Genomic DNA, 14,157 nt, shown 5'->3' on the forward strand with positions numbered 1-14,157 from the left:
TGCATGAGAAGACCTGCCACAGTCAGCCATGACTGTCAAAGAGGGTAAAACAATGGCTCTGAATCAAAAGAGGTGGCAAATGTTGACATGACAACCTAATGAAAATGAGAAAAAGTGGGTTGTTGATAGTGAAGATAATGTTTTACTAAATGAATGTATATTTTATTTAAATTGCTTCTTTCCATCTAAAAAAAATAAAATAATAAGTCATTTAAGAAAAATAAATACCTCATTTTGAGGGTACATCTACAGTGGGAGGAAGATTTTTGTGCATCCTTCATGGATGTCACAGTCTGTATCTAGAGTTAAGTTCTCCTTACCCTACTTCCTGAAATGTGGGGTACTACAGGAGTTTGTCATTGGTTCCTTGTTCTTTACCATGTGTATGTTCCTGCTAGGAGACATCATCCAACCTAAAAGATTACATTTCCAGGCTTGTGTTGGTGGTGCTCAGTTGCACCTCTCCTTTCCACAAAACTCCATAGTGGATCTTAATAAACACTTGCTTAGACTCAGAGTGCATCTACAAGTGTATGAGTGATAATCATATGAATCTGAGTTCCAGCAAGACAATGGCCATTACCATTCATGCTGTCTTGCGCAATTCCTTTACTCCAATGTTGTTGCCTAACATTGTTTGTAGTGGTCCTTTACTCCAGTGTTGTTGCCTAACATTGTTTGTAGTGGTGACAGTCTGAAGTCCGTGTCTAAGGTTCAGAATCTTTTAGAGATCATTGATGATCAGTGCACTTTTAAGGAGGTTTTAACCATCGTCATACTCTCTTGTTATCACCTAAGGAACACCTCACAGATTAAGCATCTTATTCCTTTTGTGGATTTGCCCACATTCATGGATGCATGCATAAACAATTGTGATGCCTTATACCCAGGGCTACCAGATGCCAAACTTGACTGACTTTAACTTGTACCAAGTTCTGCTGCTGTGTTGCTTACCAGGATATCTAGATGCCACCTTGTCACACCAGCACTACATAGACTACACCGATTACCTGTCTGGTCTTGCATCACTTATAAAACTCTAGTCACAGTTTATTTAGCTCTACACAGCTTGGGTCTCCCTTATATTAAGGAGCTTCTCATCTGGCCCTGGCCTACTGGAGGAAACTAGGATCTGCTTGATACATCAGAAGCATGTTGATTTACATATCAGGGTGTATCTCTGGAATCTCCAGCCTGAGTAGCAATGACTAACCCTGATGCTTCATGGTTTCAAGCATTCACTCAAAACATACTTCTTTGTCATATGAGGGATAGCCTTATTTGTATTGTGTTTATTCTTATTTGCTTTTTTCTTTGGTAACAATGTTTAACTTTAAGCATTTAAATAAACCTGAACTTGGGTCCTGTCTTGATGCTTTTAAAATCTCCAGCTCTCTTCCTTTGGGTGCGGAGCACACATGGCCCTCTTTCCCCTGTGCACTGTAAAGAGTGTATACACCCATACCATCCCCAATTCTTTTTTGTCACTTAAGAACTTCAGATCTCCTAATAACAGTTTGCTGGAAAGGTCCTAAAGACAATGCCTAAGAAGGGCAAACCTCCTGAATGAACCTGGAGTGTCAAGATCCTAAGTCAGGGCATCAGCAGAAGGTTCTTTCTTTTACTGGGGATTGGAGTATTACTGTAGTAGGTGCCAGGGCTTCAACCTCATCACTCACAGAGATTGAGGAGAGAGATTCTCACAGTCTTAAAAAACTAAAGACATACTGCAATGGAGGGTAACTACTGAAAATATCAGACAACAATTTCTGTGGCAGAAGCACAAAAGACCTAGAGCCCACGTCTTATTCCAAGTGGGATGCCACTTCAGAGTCCACCACTTACTGTCACTGTATCCTCTGATTCCTTATTGTCTTCTTCTAGGAGGACTTTATGTGACTGCTCATCTACAGACAGGCTAGCTGGAGGAGATGACCTTGGAACCTGATCTTGAAGATGAGACCTCAAGTTTGGCCAGTGCCTAGTCTTGCTCATGTGGCAAGCTGGCACTCACAATAGGGAATAAGAATGACATCTCAAAACCCAAACATGTTTCTAGGCAGAACTTCTAGCCTGAGGGCTTGACACAGTCTGCCTTTTTCTTCTGTATATGGTTGTGTTATTGTCTGCAACATTTCTATATAGGCTCTTTCTCCATCCTTTAGAATGTTTTGGACACTAGGGATTTTATTCATTTTACTCATTGCAGAAGCCATCTCAAACTTAGATATAATAAATATGTCAGTACAAATTGTATTGGTTGATCTTCAAAAGTGTCCCATGCAGTAATTGCATTATTTCTGCCATCTGTTTTCTTTGTTTGGAATGCACTGACCGAGACACTGTGACAGCTGGATCTACTGTAAAACAGTTTCTTGTTCAAGGTTTTTTATGTTCAAAAACTATAGAAGCAGTATCAAAAAGGAACAACCACACACTGGAGCTGCAAGCTGCTGAAATTTAATGTCTTCTGGTACCTCGGCTATACACGCCTTCACAGGAATGAATTCACAACATACAGCAGTACTTTTTATAAAAGCATCAATTACATAATTAATCAATTAACTTTTTTAAGAAAATATTTTTAAAGAACCATGATACATTACATTTCCATACATTCAGTTTTTAAATACTCAAATTCATTTCTAAATTCATGCCCCTAGGGGCAAGTGTGCCAAAATTCAATATAAATCTACTTTCCAAGTTTAATAACTTTTGAACATAATTGCCACCACTTATAGAATCAGGTTTAGCCAATACACAGAAAAAAAGATATTCAGTGACTCCCCCATGGACTTTATGAAAATGTTCAGAAATAGGGTTATCCAACCTACAGTTCCTAACATCCCCCAAGTGCTCAAGAATATGTGTTTTCACTTTACGTCTAGTTTGCCCAATGTACCATCTTGGGGGTATACAGCCACAGCCCACAATGTATAGTACCCAAGATAGACATTTAAATCTATCTGAAGCCACATATTTCACACCATTTATCACATCCCCTGATATATTCTTCACTTTCGAACATACTTTACACTTTCCGCACTTGAACATACCCACATTTTTTCCCTTAGAACCAATGTTATGTCTCAGACTAAGTAGTTCTTTTAAATTTAGGAACCTCCCATATGAAAAGGTCACTTTTTTAGGAAACAGACGGCCTACTTCATCATTAAAACTGACAATAGGCCATACATTATCCACTACACTTTTCAAAACTTCAGAGAAAGGTGAAAATTTAGTTACAAAAAAGATTTTTTTGGTCATCATCATCACCATGATGGCTCATCATAGATCTGCAAGATCTTTGAGCATATCTACCATCAGCTTTACCAATATTCTTATCCAACTTACTTCTACCTCTATCAATAGAAGTCTCAGAGTACCCACGAGCAATAAGTCTTGCCTTAACATCACAAAATTCTTGTTCCAAAAGATAATTCTCAGAGGTATGCTCAAAAATACACTTTAGCTCACCATATGGAAGTGCCTCATTAAGATGAGGTGGGTGTGCACTACTAGCATGCAAAAAGTTATTAGTGGCTGTCTTTTTCCTAAAAGGTCTATACTGAACTTTACTATGAATATCTACATACAACTCAATGTCCAAAAATTGTATAACACTCATGTTAACATCAAATGTAAATTCCAAACCAAACCTATTTTGGTTTAGTAAATGAATGAATCTACCAAATTCAAGTGTTTCCGTTACATACAAAAATCAAGTCATCTATATATCTGCGATATAAGATGACTGATTTATGAAAAAATTCTAGAGTGTACATAACTGTAGTTTCAAAGTAAGACATAAACAGAATGGCATAAGTGGGGGCGAAATTCGCCCCCATTGCTATACCTTCTTTCTGTAGGAAAACTTTATTGTCACATAGGAAATAATTGTGGGTAAGTGCGAATTCAAGCAGCAAAATGAGGAAGGATGAACGTGGTCCTTCACCTAAAATTTTACTGACTGCTTCTAAGCCCCAAGAAGTCTTAATGCTCGTATACAGAGCCTTGATGTCAACTGTAGCCCAATAAAAATCTTCACCCCATTCCAAATTTTTCACTGATTTGCAAAGATCATTCGTATTATAAATATGTGAAATAACATTTCCCAACTCTTTCTTCAAAAGACTATCCAGCAAAATCCCAACATGTTCCAAAAAAACACCTACAACTCGAAACAATTGGTCAACCAGGAGGACCTAGTATATTTTTATGAATTTTGGGAAGTGAATGGAAAAATGGGTCTCTCGGGGAAGTAATATACAAATTCTTCACATCTTCCTGAGTTAAAAAACCCAGTCTCTCACCCCTTTCCAGTAATTCTAGAAGGACCTCATTAAAGTCAGAAACTGGATTATAAGATAACTCATTATATGTACGTTCATCAGATAGATCAAAAACCATTTTATAATAATGTGACTTCCCCATGATCACCCAATTTCCCCCTTTATCAGCCTGGGAGAACACATAACTATCAGTTGCACTTCTCATTTCTTTAATGGCTAACCATTGCAGCTCCAGTGTGTGGTTGTTCATTCAAGGTTTTTTTTAACATTGATAGTTATGTTTTCTTGCAGGTATAGTAAGCCCCTGTTCATGCAGAAACTGAGACCTAATGGACCTTGGAGAACACGTTGACTCCTTAACACCATGTGCAGGCCAAAGTGGTTATGTACGCTTCTAATGCAACAGCTGGAAGTTTTAAAAAGATGCACAAGAAGTACATATACAGCTATTCCATCAATCGCCTAGAGGTGTCTCAAAGATCAGCTGATGAAGTTCGCACCACTGTATTTGGTATACTGCAGTGCACCATGTCTAAACAGACACTAAAACACCACCCTTCTATAGAGTATATCATTTATCAGAAACTCTACCCATGAAACAAAATGTATTATTCATGAGAAGTTAATCCATTAACATTCATAAAATCTTACTGGACTATCTTGACAACTGTGTAATATTGCTGGGTAACACTATGTTTGTGTCTTTTGAAGACAAATTACTGAAAGGGGTTTTTGTGCAAAAAAGCCTTGACATTCTGTAGTCTCTGCAGTTTTATTTGCTCTTTGCAGTAAATTGTCACAACCATCTAGTTGATTGTATGAGTTAATAGGGATGTTGGAGAAACTGTAGGCCGAAGCACACAGGAAAAAAATTAAGTTTAGTCAGCCGAGTTGCATACAGAGATAAAGCACTAACTGCAACCCGGGTGACCTTGATTTGGTTAGTAGCCTGGGTGTCTTTTGAAGCTGAGGTGGGGAAGTTGAGTACACCTGTATGGGGGTGGTGTAGACAAGGGCCATCCATGCCCCAATCGTTTAGAGGTAGGGCTATGACACAAGGGATGGCCATTCAGCTGGTGTTCATTTGCCAAGCCATGTATGTGGTAGCTTTCATCTTAGAAGCATGGGAGCATGCATTTGTAGAAGTGAGGGCATAATGGCCCACCCCCATGGTGATACAGATCATACATTCCCCTTCTGGGGGAGGGGTTATGACCTACTACATATACAGTCTGATTGACAGAGTATCATTGAATGTGCAAACCACTCCCAATGGCTGCTATGATGATGCCCTTTCTAGATAGCTTTTGCCTCTTTATTGGGGATACTCAATATGGTGGAAAGAACAATTTTAGTTTTGATTGAAGGATGCTTGATGATCTACAGGCACAGGGACAAAAAACCCATAGGAAAAAATATTATTTTTTCTTTTTATTTACTTGGTTATTTATTTTTCAGTGACCAGAACTGCTACTGCATTTTCATGCAGATTCAGATTTGATCACAAGCATGTAAAATTCAGAGTTTTGACATTGTTAATTACTAAAGGCAAAGCATAGTCATAGAAAACTGTTATACTACCGTTCGAGTTGTATCAGTGTTTGTTGATGTAATAAAAATTCCCCATGCAATATTAAACGATAACCGCAGTTTGAAATGAAGGCAGGATTTCTTGGAAACAATCTTAGGGTTTTTCTGCATGATCTATGTGTAGTAAATGATGGGAGCTTTGTAAATGTCTTTTAAGCAAGAGAGATAATGGCTCATTAATACCTTTATAAACTTTGGGAATTCCATTCATAGGACATTGTGCAGTAATTAATGAAGCACTTCAGTAATATAACCTCTTAAAAATTACTCACATAGTCATGAATTGCTAATTGAAATTATTTAGGGTGGGCTTAAAAAAATCACACCAGTTGCTTTTCCTCCTGTAAACCCCACCTTCATTGTTGGATCACCGAAGACGTACTGAGGGATTTTGGGTTACTAACACGTGTGCTGAGTTTGTCAAAGTTTAGTATTGTGACTTGTCTTTTGTTGTTTCCACTTATATGTATCTACTCCGTAACAAGTATTTCAGAATTACATGCTATTTACACAACTGTATTTTTTAAGTTTATAATTTTATGTGTGTCTGTTGATGATGCTTTCTCCTTTTTGAGAATATTGTGACCGTTGCCCTTTTTGGTAATTTCTTTTGTGCTGTTCTTGCTCATTTAGCAAAAACAGATAAATGCAATCAAAAAATGTGCTGTTCTCATTTGATGAGGATGTGGTAAGTAGGGATAAGATGAGATTACTGCAGTGGCTATTAAGGGGCTACACATGAAATTTTTGATGTTCAATGTGTATGTCTCACATGAAAGTACGACAATATATCATAAAACTAAGTATTGATTCATAGGTTCATAGGTAGGTACTAGGCTTTTGGCCCAAGGGCCTATATAAGCCTAGGAATACTGGAACAGGTAACTACAAAAACAGTAATGCAGGCAAGAGGGCTTGAGGCACGCACAAAGTAGTAGTTTCCAAAGTTTATTCTTCAGACTTTACTTCAAACAAACGATAAAAACAATAACCATAAAGCATTTTTCGTCTCACCCCTTAGTGAGACTTCATCAGACAGTTGCAACAAGAATGTTTCAAACAGTAAATACAAATTCAAACCACATCAACTTCCTCTATATAAGCCTAGCCAAAAGGTACCCTGCCTTTCGCCACCCAAGAAAATTATTTTCCTGTGCCATTGTCGAGCAGAGCCACAGAATTGATCCCCGGGGTGAATTTCCTATCTCCCATCCAGTCATCAAAATTTTTCTTGAACAGTGCTAATGAGGAGCTTAGTTTGATATAGATAGGTAGTTTATTCCAGAGTATGGTAAGTCTCTGGGACAGGAATCTGTCCCTCCAGCATGTTCTGTTTATTGTGGTGACAAGGTTTAGGTCCCTAGAGCATCTAGCTCAGAGGGATTGGGATTTCTTTAAGTGGAGCATGTCCAAAACCTTTGGGTTTGACATAGCTTTGTGTGTTAGGCAGAGATCGCCTCTGAGTAGGCGATGTGCGACGGAGTAAAGCTGCAGTTTTTGAGACGGTCTGCGTAGGGCATCTGTTTGATGCCAGTAATCCTCTTTGTGAGGTATTTCTGTGGCCTTTCCAGTTGTTGTAGATGTCTTGTGAGGTACATACCAAAAGGGGCGTTGTACTCTATAATGGGTCCTAATGAGTGACGAGTAGAGGGGAACAATGACCTCTTTTTTCCTGGATGAGAAACCTTTTGGGATGAGGTGTGCCACATAGAACGATTTCCTGACTACTGTGGCGATGTGATTATCAAAGGACAGACTACTGTCCACCTGTATCCCAAGGTCTCTTATCCCACTTTTGGTGTTAAGTAGACTACCGCCTATGTGGTAGTTCATGGGTACAGAGTTTTTACCAAAAGGGATGACAATGCACTTTTTGGCATTGAGCTTGTGACCATGGCTTTGACACCAGGCATCTGTCTCAGTGAGGCCTTTTTGTACAATGTCCACATCTTTTGGAGTTTTGATTATGGCTCCTAGTTTGCAGTCATCTGCGAACTTCGTTAGCCAAAGACCTTCTATGTTAACCTGTACTTCAGAGAAGTAGATACCAAACAGGAGAGGACCCAGGACTGAACCCTGTGGTACTCCACTTGTCACTGGTCTGAAGTTGGATTTGGAGTCTGCTACTTTCACAGTGTGGGTTCTGTCAGTGAGCCAGCAGGCAACACATCTTGTGACATAGGGATTTATACCTAGTTTAATGAGTTTATCTATAATTCCAGAGTGGGGGATGGTGTTGAAAGCCTTGGCGAGATCCACATAAGCTGTGTGAACCACCTTACCCTCATCTGCAGCTTTGGTGACTGCTTCAAAGACGTCTGTCAGGTTTAGGAGACATTATCTGCCTTTTACAAACCCGAACTGGGTGGGGTCCAGAGTTTGGAGATTACCAATGTCATTGTTTATAAGTTCCATGATGATACGTTCCATAGCGTTGCAGACCAGGCTCATCAGGCTAATGGGGCGGTAGTTTCCAGGGTCCGTGGTGGCTCCCCCTTTGTGGAGAGGGATAACCATCGCTGTGTGCTATTCAGTGGGCACATAGTCTGAGGTGAGGCTATGATTGAACATGGTACTTAGGTGGGGTGCCAGTTCATTCTGTAGTTCATGCAGAACACAGCCTGGGATGTTGTCAGGTCCCATGGATGCTGTGATCTTGGCTTTGGAGAGTGTGTTTTTTACCTGTGCAGCCGTGATTACAGGAACTATAGAGATGGGACCGTTAGGAGATGAGCGGGGGGTAAAGTTTGCACTGAACCTATCTGCAGGATGTTGGCGATATCAGTTGGTTCTGTATATTTAGTGTCATTGTGCTGTAACTCAGAGCAGAACTGAGTGTTGCCATTGAGATTCTTGACAAAGCCTTAGAATGCTTTGTGGTTGTCTTTAGAGTCAGTGGCGATTTTGTTTTTGTAACTAGCTTTGGAGGATTTTATGAGAGATCTCAGCTTCTTACTGAGGCTGACCATGGGATTTTACTCTTTTTTGCAACAGTTTCTTTCTTCAGTTGTAGAGTTTGTTTATGACAGGGGACCACCAGATTGGCTTCCTTTTTTTGGAGGATAGCATCTTGGCTCTGTTAGGGATTGCACGATCCATGCACTCGTGTAAGTGCTTTTAAAGTGCATTTGTGTAGGATTCAGCAGTCATACCTCTATTGTCTGTCAGCATGGGTGTCTTGAAGTTTGCCACTTTTGTCTTAAGAAGTGTGAAGTTGGTTTTGGAGAAATTTTTATGGTGGTTTCCCTAATGGGGGTGGGGGAGGGATGTAGATGTCTAGGGTGATTAGCTTGTGGTCGGATCTGACCAACGAAGAATTGACCTCTGGTGTGGAGCACCGGTTGCCCATATTGGTAATACCAAGGTCTAGGATATTGCTGCCCCTGGTGGGGGTGTGGATAAGTTGATCCAAAGCATTGGAATTTATGAATTCCAGAAAACGTTGAGTACAACAGTTGGTACATGGCAAGTAATTGAACACAACTGATCAGTCAACAGCCGACTGAAAAACAAAAAGGTTTAGACATGTTTTTTTCAGAGAGCAAGCCCCCCTGCATCCCCAATACCTCCTGCTAATTACATATACCAGCTTTGTATCACAGTATTGTGGGGAAAGGGTAAATTTCCAGATTCCCACTGTACCACAATCTCGCATTGAAAAAAGTCAGTACATGCAATCAGCTGATTTCAATCAACTGTACTGGCTTTTTACATTTCAACAATGACTTGTCAATGAGTTGAATGTAACCTGTCATACATACATGCATACATTTGGAAGAAATGCCAGTAGTAATTTTGACTATCTGGGGCCCTAAATAACAACTGCATATGATGTTCAAGATTTCCAATTATTTCTACAGCAAACATATTGCAGTATTATACAAGCAGCATGACTTTACCACTGAGCTACCTACAAATTAGCTATAAGATGAAGTAGTTCTGGTTTTGTACATGGCAACTGCATTAAGTAACCTTAGGCAGCAAATCTCCAAAGTCAGTTTATTAAACTGATGAGTTGTACTGATTCTAGGATACAGAGAACAGAACATCTGCTGGGTCAGTTAACTGAGTCGAAGGAGAATGAAAATCCTCTGCCTTATGTAAATCTGTACACAGTTTACAGGATGGACATGCAAATGCACGCACTAAGTAATAAAAACGTCTTAATTCAGCAGCATTCCAAACTCGATTTAACTCTACATTCACTAGAGAAAACAGAGTGTTAATTTACCTATCTTAGCTGGATTTATAAGCACCTTTGTAGGGACTGGTTTAATTGCTGCAGTTTTCACTTGATCAGCATTGCCTTTAGACTGCTGTGTGTCATTCTGGGGATAAAGTGGTATTTAATTTCTGTTTAACTGCCAAAAATAATAATTAAATGTTGTTTAACCCTTGTAATCTGTGATAATTGAGGTGTTCTTCTTGAAATGATCTGTGTTGCATGTTTCTTTATTGCTGTTCTTTTTCATTCTAGAATGACTGAAGTGCCACCTGGACATTGTTTACAGAATGCCCAGTCATTAAGCAATACGCTGAGACTTATCCACTACCTCTGTCTGTTAAAATCACTTCTGGATTAGTTTGCTATGGGTACTACAACTGAAGAAAGCGTCCCAGTGGACCAAAATATTTCCACGGACTCTGTGTGCTTTGAGTGTGGACAGCAGCATTGGACAAGGGAGAACCACCTTTATAATTACCAGCATGAAGTAGACGATGACTTGGTCTGCCATATCTGCCTTCAGCCTTTGCTACAACCACTGGATACCCCATGTGGACACACTTTCTGCCACAAGTGCCTAAAGAACTTTTTGCAAGAAAAGGACTTCTGCCCACTTGACCGCAAAAGGCTGCATTTTAAACTCTGTAAGAAATCAAGTATTCTTGTCCATAAACTCCTAGACAAGCTCCTAGTGTATTGCCCATTTTCTACAGTTTGCACAGAAGTAATGCAACGCTGCAACCTAGAAGCCCATCTTAAAAATAGGTAAGTTAAATATGGTAATGGTGTGAAATGCAGTTTTTATTTATCAAGTCGTAATATGCAGCACTGAGGGCAGATGCCCAATTAAAAGAAGCCCTGGAGGTCATATTCTGTTAAGTAACTGACATGCTTTGCTACCCTGTGCCATAGGATGATGCTGGAATCAGAATCAAATTTTAGAGCTGTACGAAAATCATCTGCAGCTCAATGTGCTAATTTTAAGCAATATTTCTAGTTTTATGTGCAGTAATAAATATTAATTGAGATGCATTTTGATCAAAGACAGGTGAGAATTTTTTCTATATACTACCCTCTTCCAGCAGTTTTAGAATGTTTTGTAGCTCATTTCTTAAGCCAACCTAGTTTAATATACAATGCCTCCTCTAAAACGTGCACGCTGATTGGCCAGCCCAACCAGTGTGCCCGTTATAAATCCTCAATATCTATAGAAAAAAGGTCGGGCCGATTTTTTTTTTTCCATCCTAATCATATTGTTCGCTCTATGTTAAAATAGTTAACATTTAGACATTAAAAAAAGGTTAAAAAAAGCGCTGCTCTTTTGTCTAGTTTTTTTTTATCGCCGCGAAGCTTCATTTAAAAAGCTGCGAGTAATATACTTGTTCATTCAGCTTCATTTTCTGCACATTTTGTTGGCCATCTCTGTCTGTTTGGAGCTCTTTATCCATTAATTGGAAATCTCTATCCATTTATTGAAGTTATTGTTACACTTTTCTATTTAACTTCATTCCCCTCTGTCATTCTATGTCCTCTTTACTTCTTTCAGTTTTTGAAACTGTTATCATTTGCATATTTCTTCCTTTCTCAGTAGCATGCTTTTCTCTTCCCAGCAAATCCAGCTTTGACTATTGGCATCAAATTATTCTCCTTTCTCGGATTTAACCTTGAGCAAGCTGAAAACTCCTTTCCCTGTTCATCATCCATGCTTTCCTCTTCTGTACTTCATTGAAGACATTGCTGCAGTCAATGTATTAAAGGTCTTTAGTGCTTCTTTAAGTATGTTTGTTGAACTTAAAAGTTACATAACATCTGACTGAAGCTTTATTAATCAGTCTCAAAAATATAGGCAATCAATAAATGAAGGAGCATAAAGCAGAATTATCCACTTTGACTTTATATTGTAGGCTAGTGTATTTGTAGAACAAGTTACCGTGTACCCTACACTGCTACTTCTTAGCTAATCTAAATCTGAGGTACCAGGAGTGTATTTAGATGCATTACCTCTAGTCTAAATCTGAGGTACCTTTTAAGTAACATACCTGGAATGTATTTGGATGCATTACCTCTAGTCTAAATCTGAGGTACCTTTTAATTAACATACCTGGAATGTATTTAGATGCATTGCCTCTAGTCTAAATCTGAGGTACCTTTTAAGTAACATACCTGGAATGTATTTAGATGCAGCATCTCTTAAGTAACACAGTTGTGAAGTATTTACAGTATTTTTTATGTAAAATGAATGTGATGTACTTAGTTGCAGTACCTTCTATGTTAGATGTATGTCATGTATTTAGTTGCGGTCTCTTTTAAGTGATATAGTTGTGTTGTATCTTGGCACTTTTTTGAAAAGGTGCTGCTACATTAGTATGTAACTTTGGCATCAACTTGATTGAGATAGTTTTGTCGTCTGTTTTCATTATTGCCAATGATCATAGGAGAGGCAGCTTCTAGTCTGGTAATTTATGTATTTAATTATGCCATTTAGTAGGACATAAGATGTAGAAGTGAGAACTTCATCAGAGTGTAGGAACATGGTAAAGACAAAGCAACTACTTATCATTTAATGTCTTTATTACTAGTGCTTCTATTACTTTTAAAAGAAAGAGCTATTGGGACTTTAAACATGACTCTGCATTATTTTTGAGATCATAATGCAAACCTATTTTTGCTTCCCCTGAAATGCTTTTGGAGACATACAGTAGCATTTGTTTGAACTTCTGTAGCACGTTGCTAGTCATCTCTTACTATATTTCTATACCAGTACTGGACTTTGACCATGCTTAGGCTAAAGATGGGCTGGCCTTTGGCCCAGCCAGTTACCCAGTTAATAGAGGACTAAATGAATAAATAAAAATTGATGCATGTGGGGCACAGAATGCAACAGACATGCCACATGAGCTGTAGATTTATTTAACTGGATGATCAGAGCAGCACCACAAATATTCAAAGAATATGTTGTGTCCATGTATTAGAAAAGCTTTTTATTGTGTCCCAAATAGAGGTACGTGTAATCAAGCTGGCCACTGTGAATCCCTAGCTAACCATATGCAGAGGCTTATGATAAATGGAATATATTGTAAAAAAAAAAAGAAAGAAAGAAAAAAGGAGGTTATGATGCTGCAGGATTTAATGCATTCTAGCAGTAAAAGTTCCTGCCTGTAACATCGTTTTAAATAATATTGTTTTTAAACAGGAAGGAGAGGAAATATGTCAGTTTGTAAAAGATGTAAAGATGTGTGACTAGATTCTTACATAAAAGTTTTTTATGGTATAAAATATGGTTGAGGAATGAATAAAAGGTACTACAGCTGCTTACATTTAGTACATAGTCTGCCTTGCGAATAAATATGTAACTGGGTACAGTGTACTAACAACAAAAATTTCCGGGGTGATTGTGCGTGGGAGTTTATTTCTGATGATCTAAAGGCTGGTAAACAGTGTCATAAGTTGGTAAAGCAGTCCATAGCTCTGCTGGCATGCCTTATTACAGATATGGCCAAATATTCTTCACTGCAGAATGTTAATGATATTTTTGGCGGACTGCTGTGTATAGTTTGAGACACCTACTTTTTCTCAAAGAGGCAGAAGAAATGGGAGACAGTTCAGTGGTGCAGAGGAGGGCAACAAAAATAACACAAGACCTACACCACTGCAGTATGTGGTAAGACAGTAGTAGCTCAAAATCTACTCATTTAATTGTAGACCCTAGAGGAAAGCTGGGCAGGAATCAGCACTGTAGAAGTGTTTATACTTTATAACAGACTTGACAAAGTTAAGAAATGTATTTATTTTTTCTTTTATTAATGATGTGGCCAGGAAAAGTAGTATAGCTCAGATGCCAGAGAAGTGGCTCAGTTGGAAAATAAGGATTCTTTTAAATTTATTAGCAGTGGATACATCAAAGAGTTTCATTTATTAGGTATTTGAGACCAACTTAAACCGAGCAAGGTATGGTCATAGCCTCAGTCTGTTGACAGATTTATGTAGCTCTTTTCTCATCAGTAGTTTAGTGAACTATCAGCTGAAATAGTGGTCTGCAGGATTTGGGTT

The 14,157-nt window shown here is 38.6% G+C and overlaps 1 protein-coding gene across 2 annotated transcripts in view; it reads left to right on the plus strand.

The window, feature by feature from the left end:
- LNX2 (ligand of numb-protein X 2) overlaps window positions 1-14,157 on the plus strand; it is a 670,209-nt gene that overhangs the window by 463,247 nt on the left and 192,805 nt on the right. For both annotated transcript variants that reach the window (XM_044073272.1, XM_044073273.1), the window contains one exon: window positions 10,360-10,872. In XM_044073272.1, coding sequence (XP_043929207.1) covers window positions 10,472-10,872 — 401 coding nt within the window. In that variant the 5' untranslated portion in view covers window positions 10,360-10,471. The remainder of the gene's footprint in view (window positions 1-10,359; window positions 10,873-14,157) is intronic.

This window comes from Protopterus annectens, chromosome 5.part1, assembly GCF_019279795.1.
Source record: "Protopterus annectens isolate FY-2018-M chromosome 5.part1, PAN1.0, whole genome shotgun sequence".
Lineage (NCBI taxonomy): Eukaryota > Metazoa > Chordata > Ceratodontiformes > Protopteridae > Protopterus > Protopterus annectens.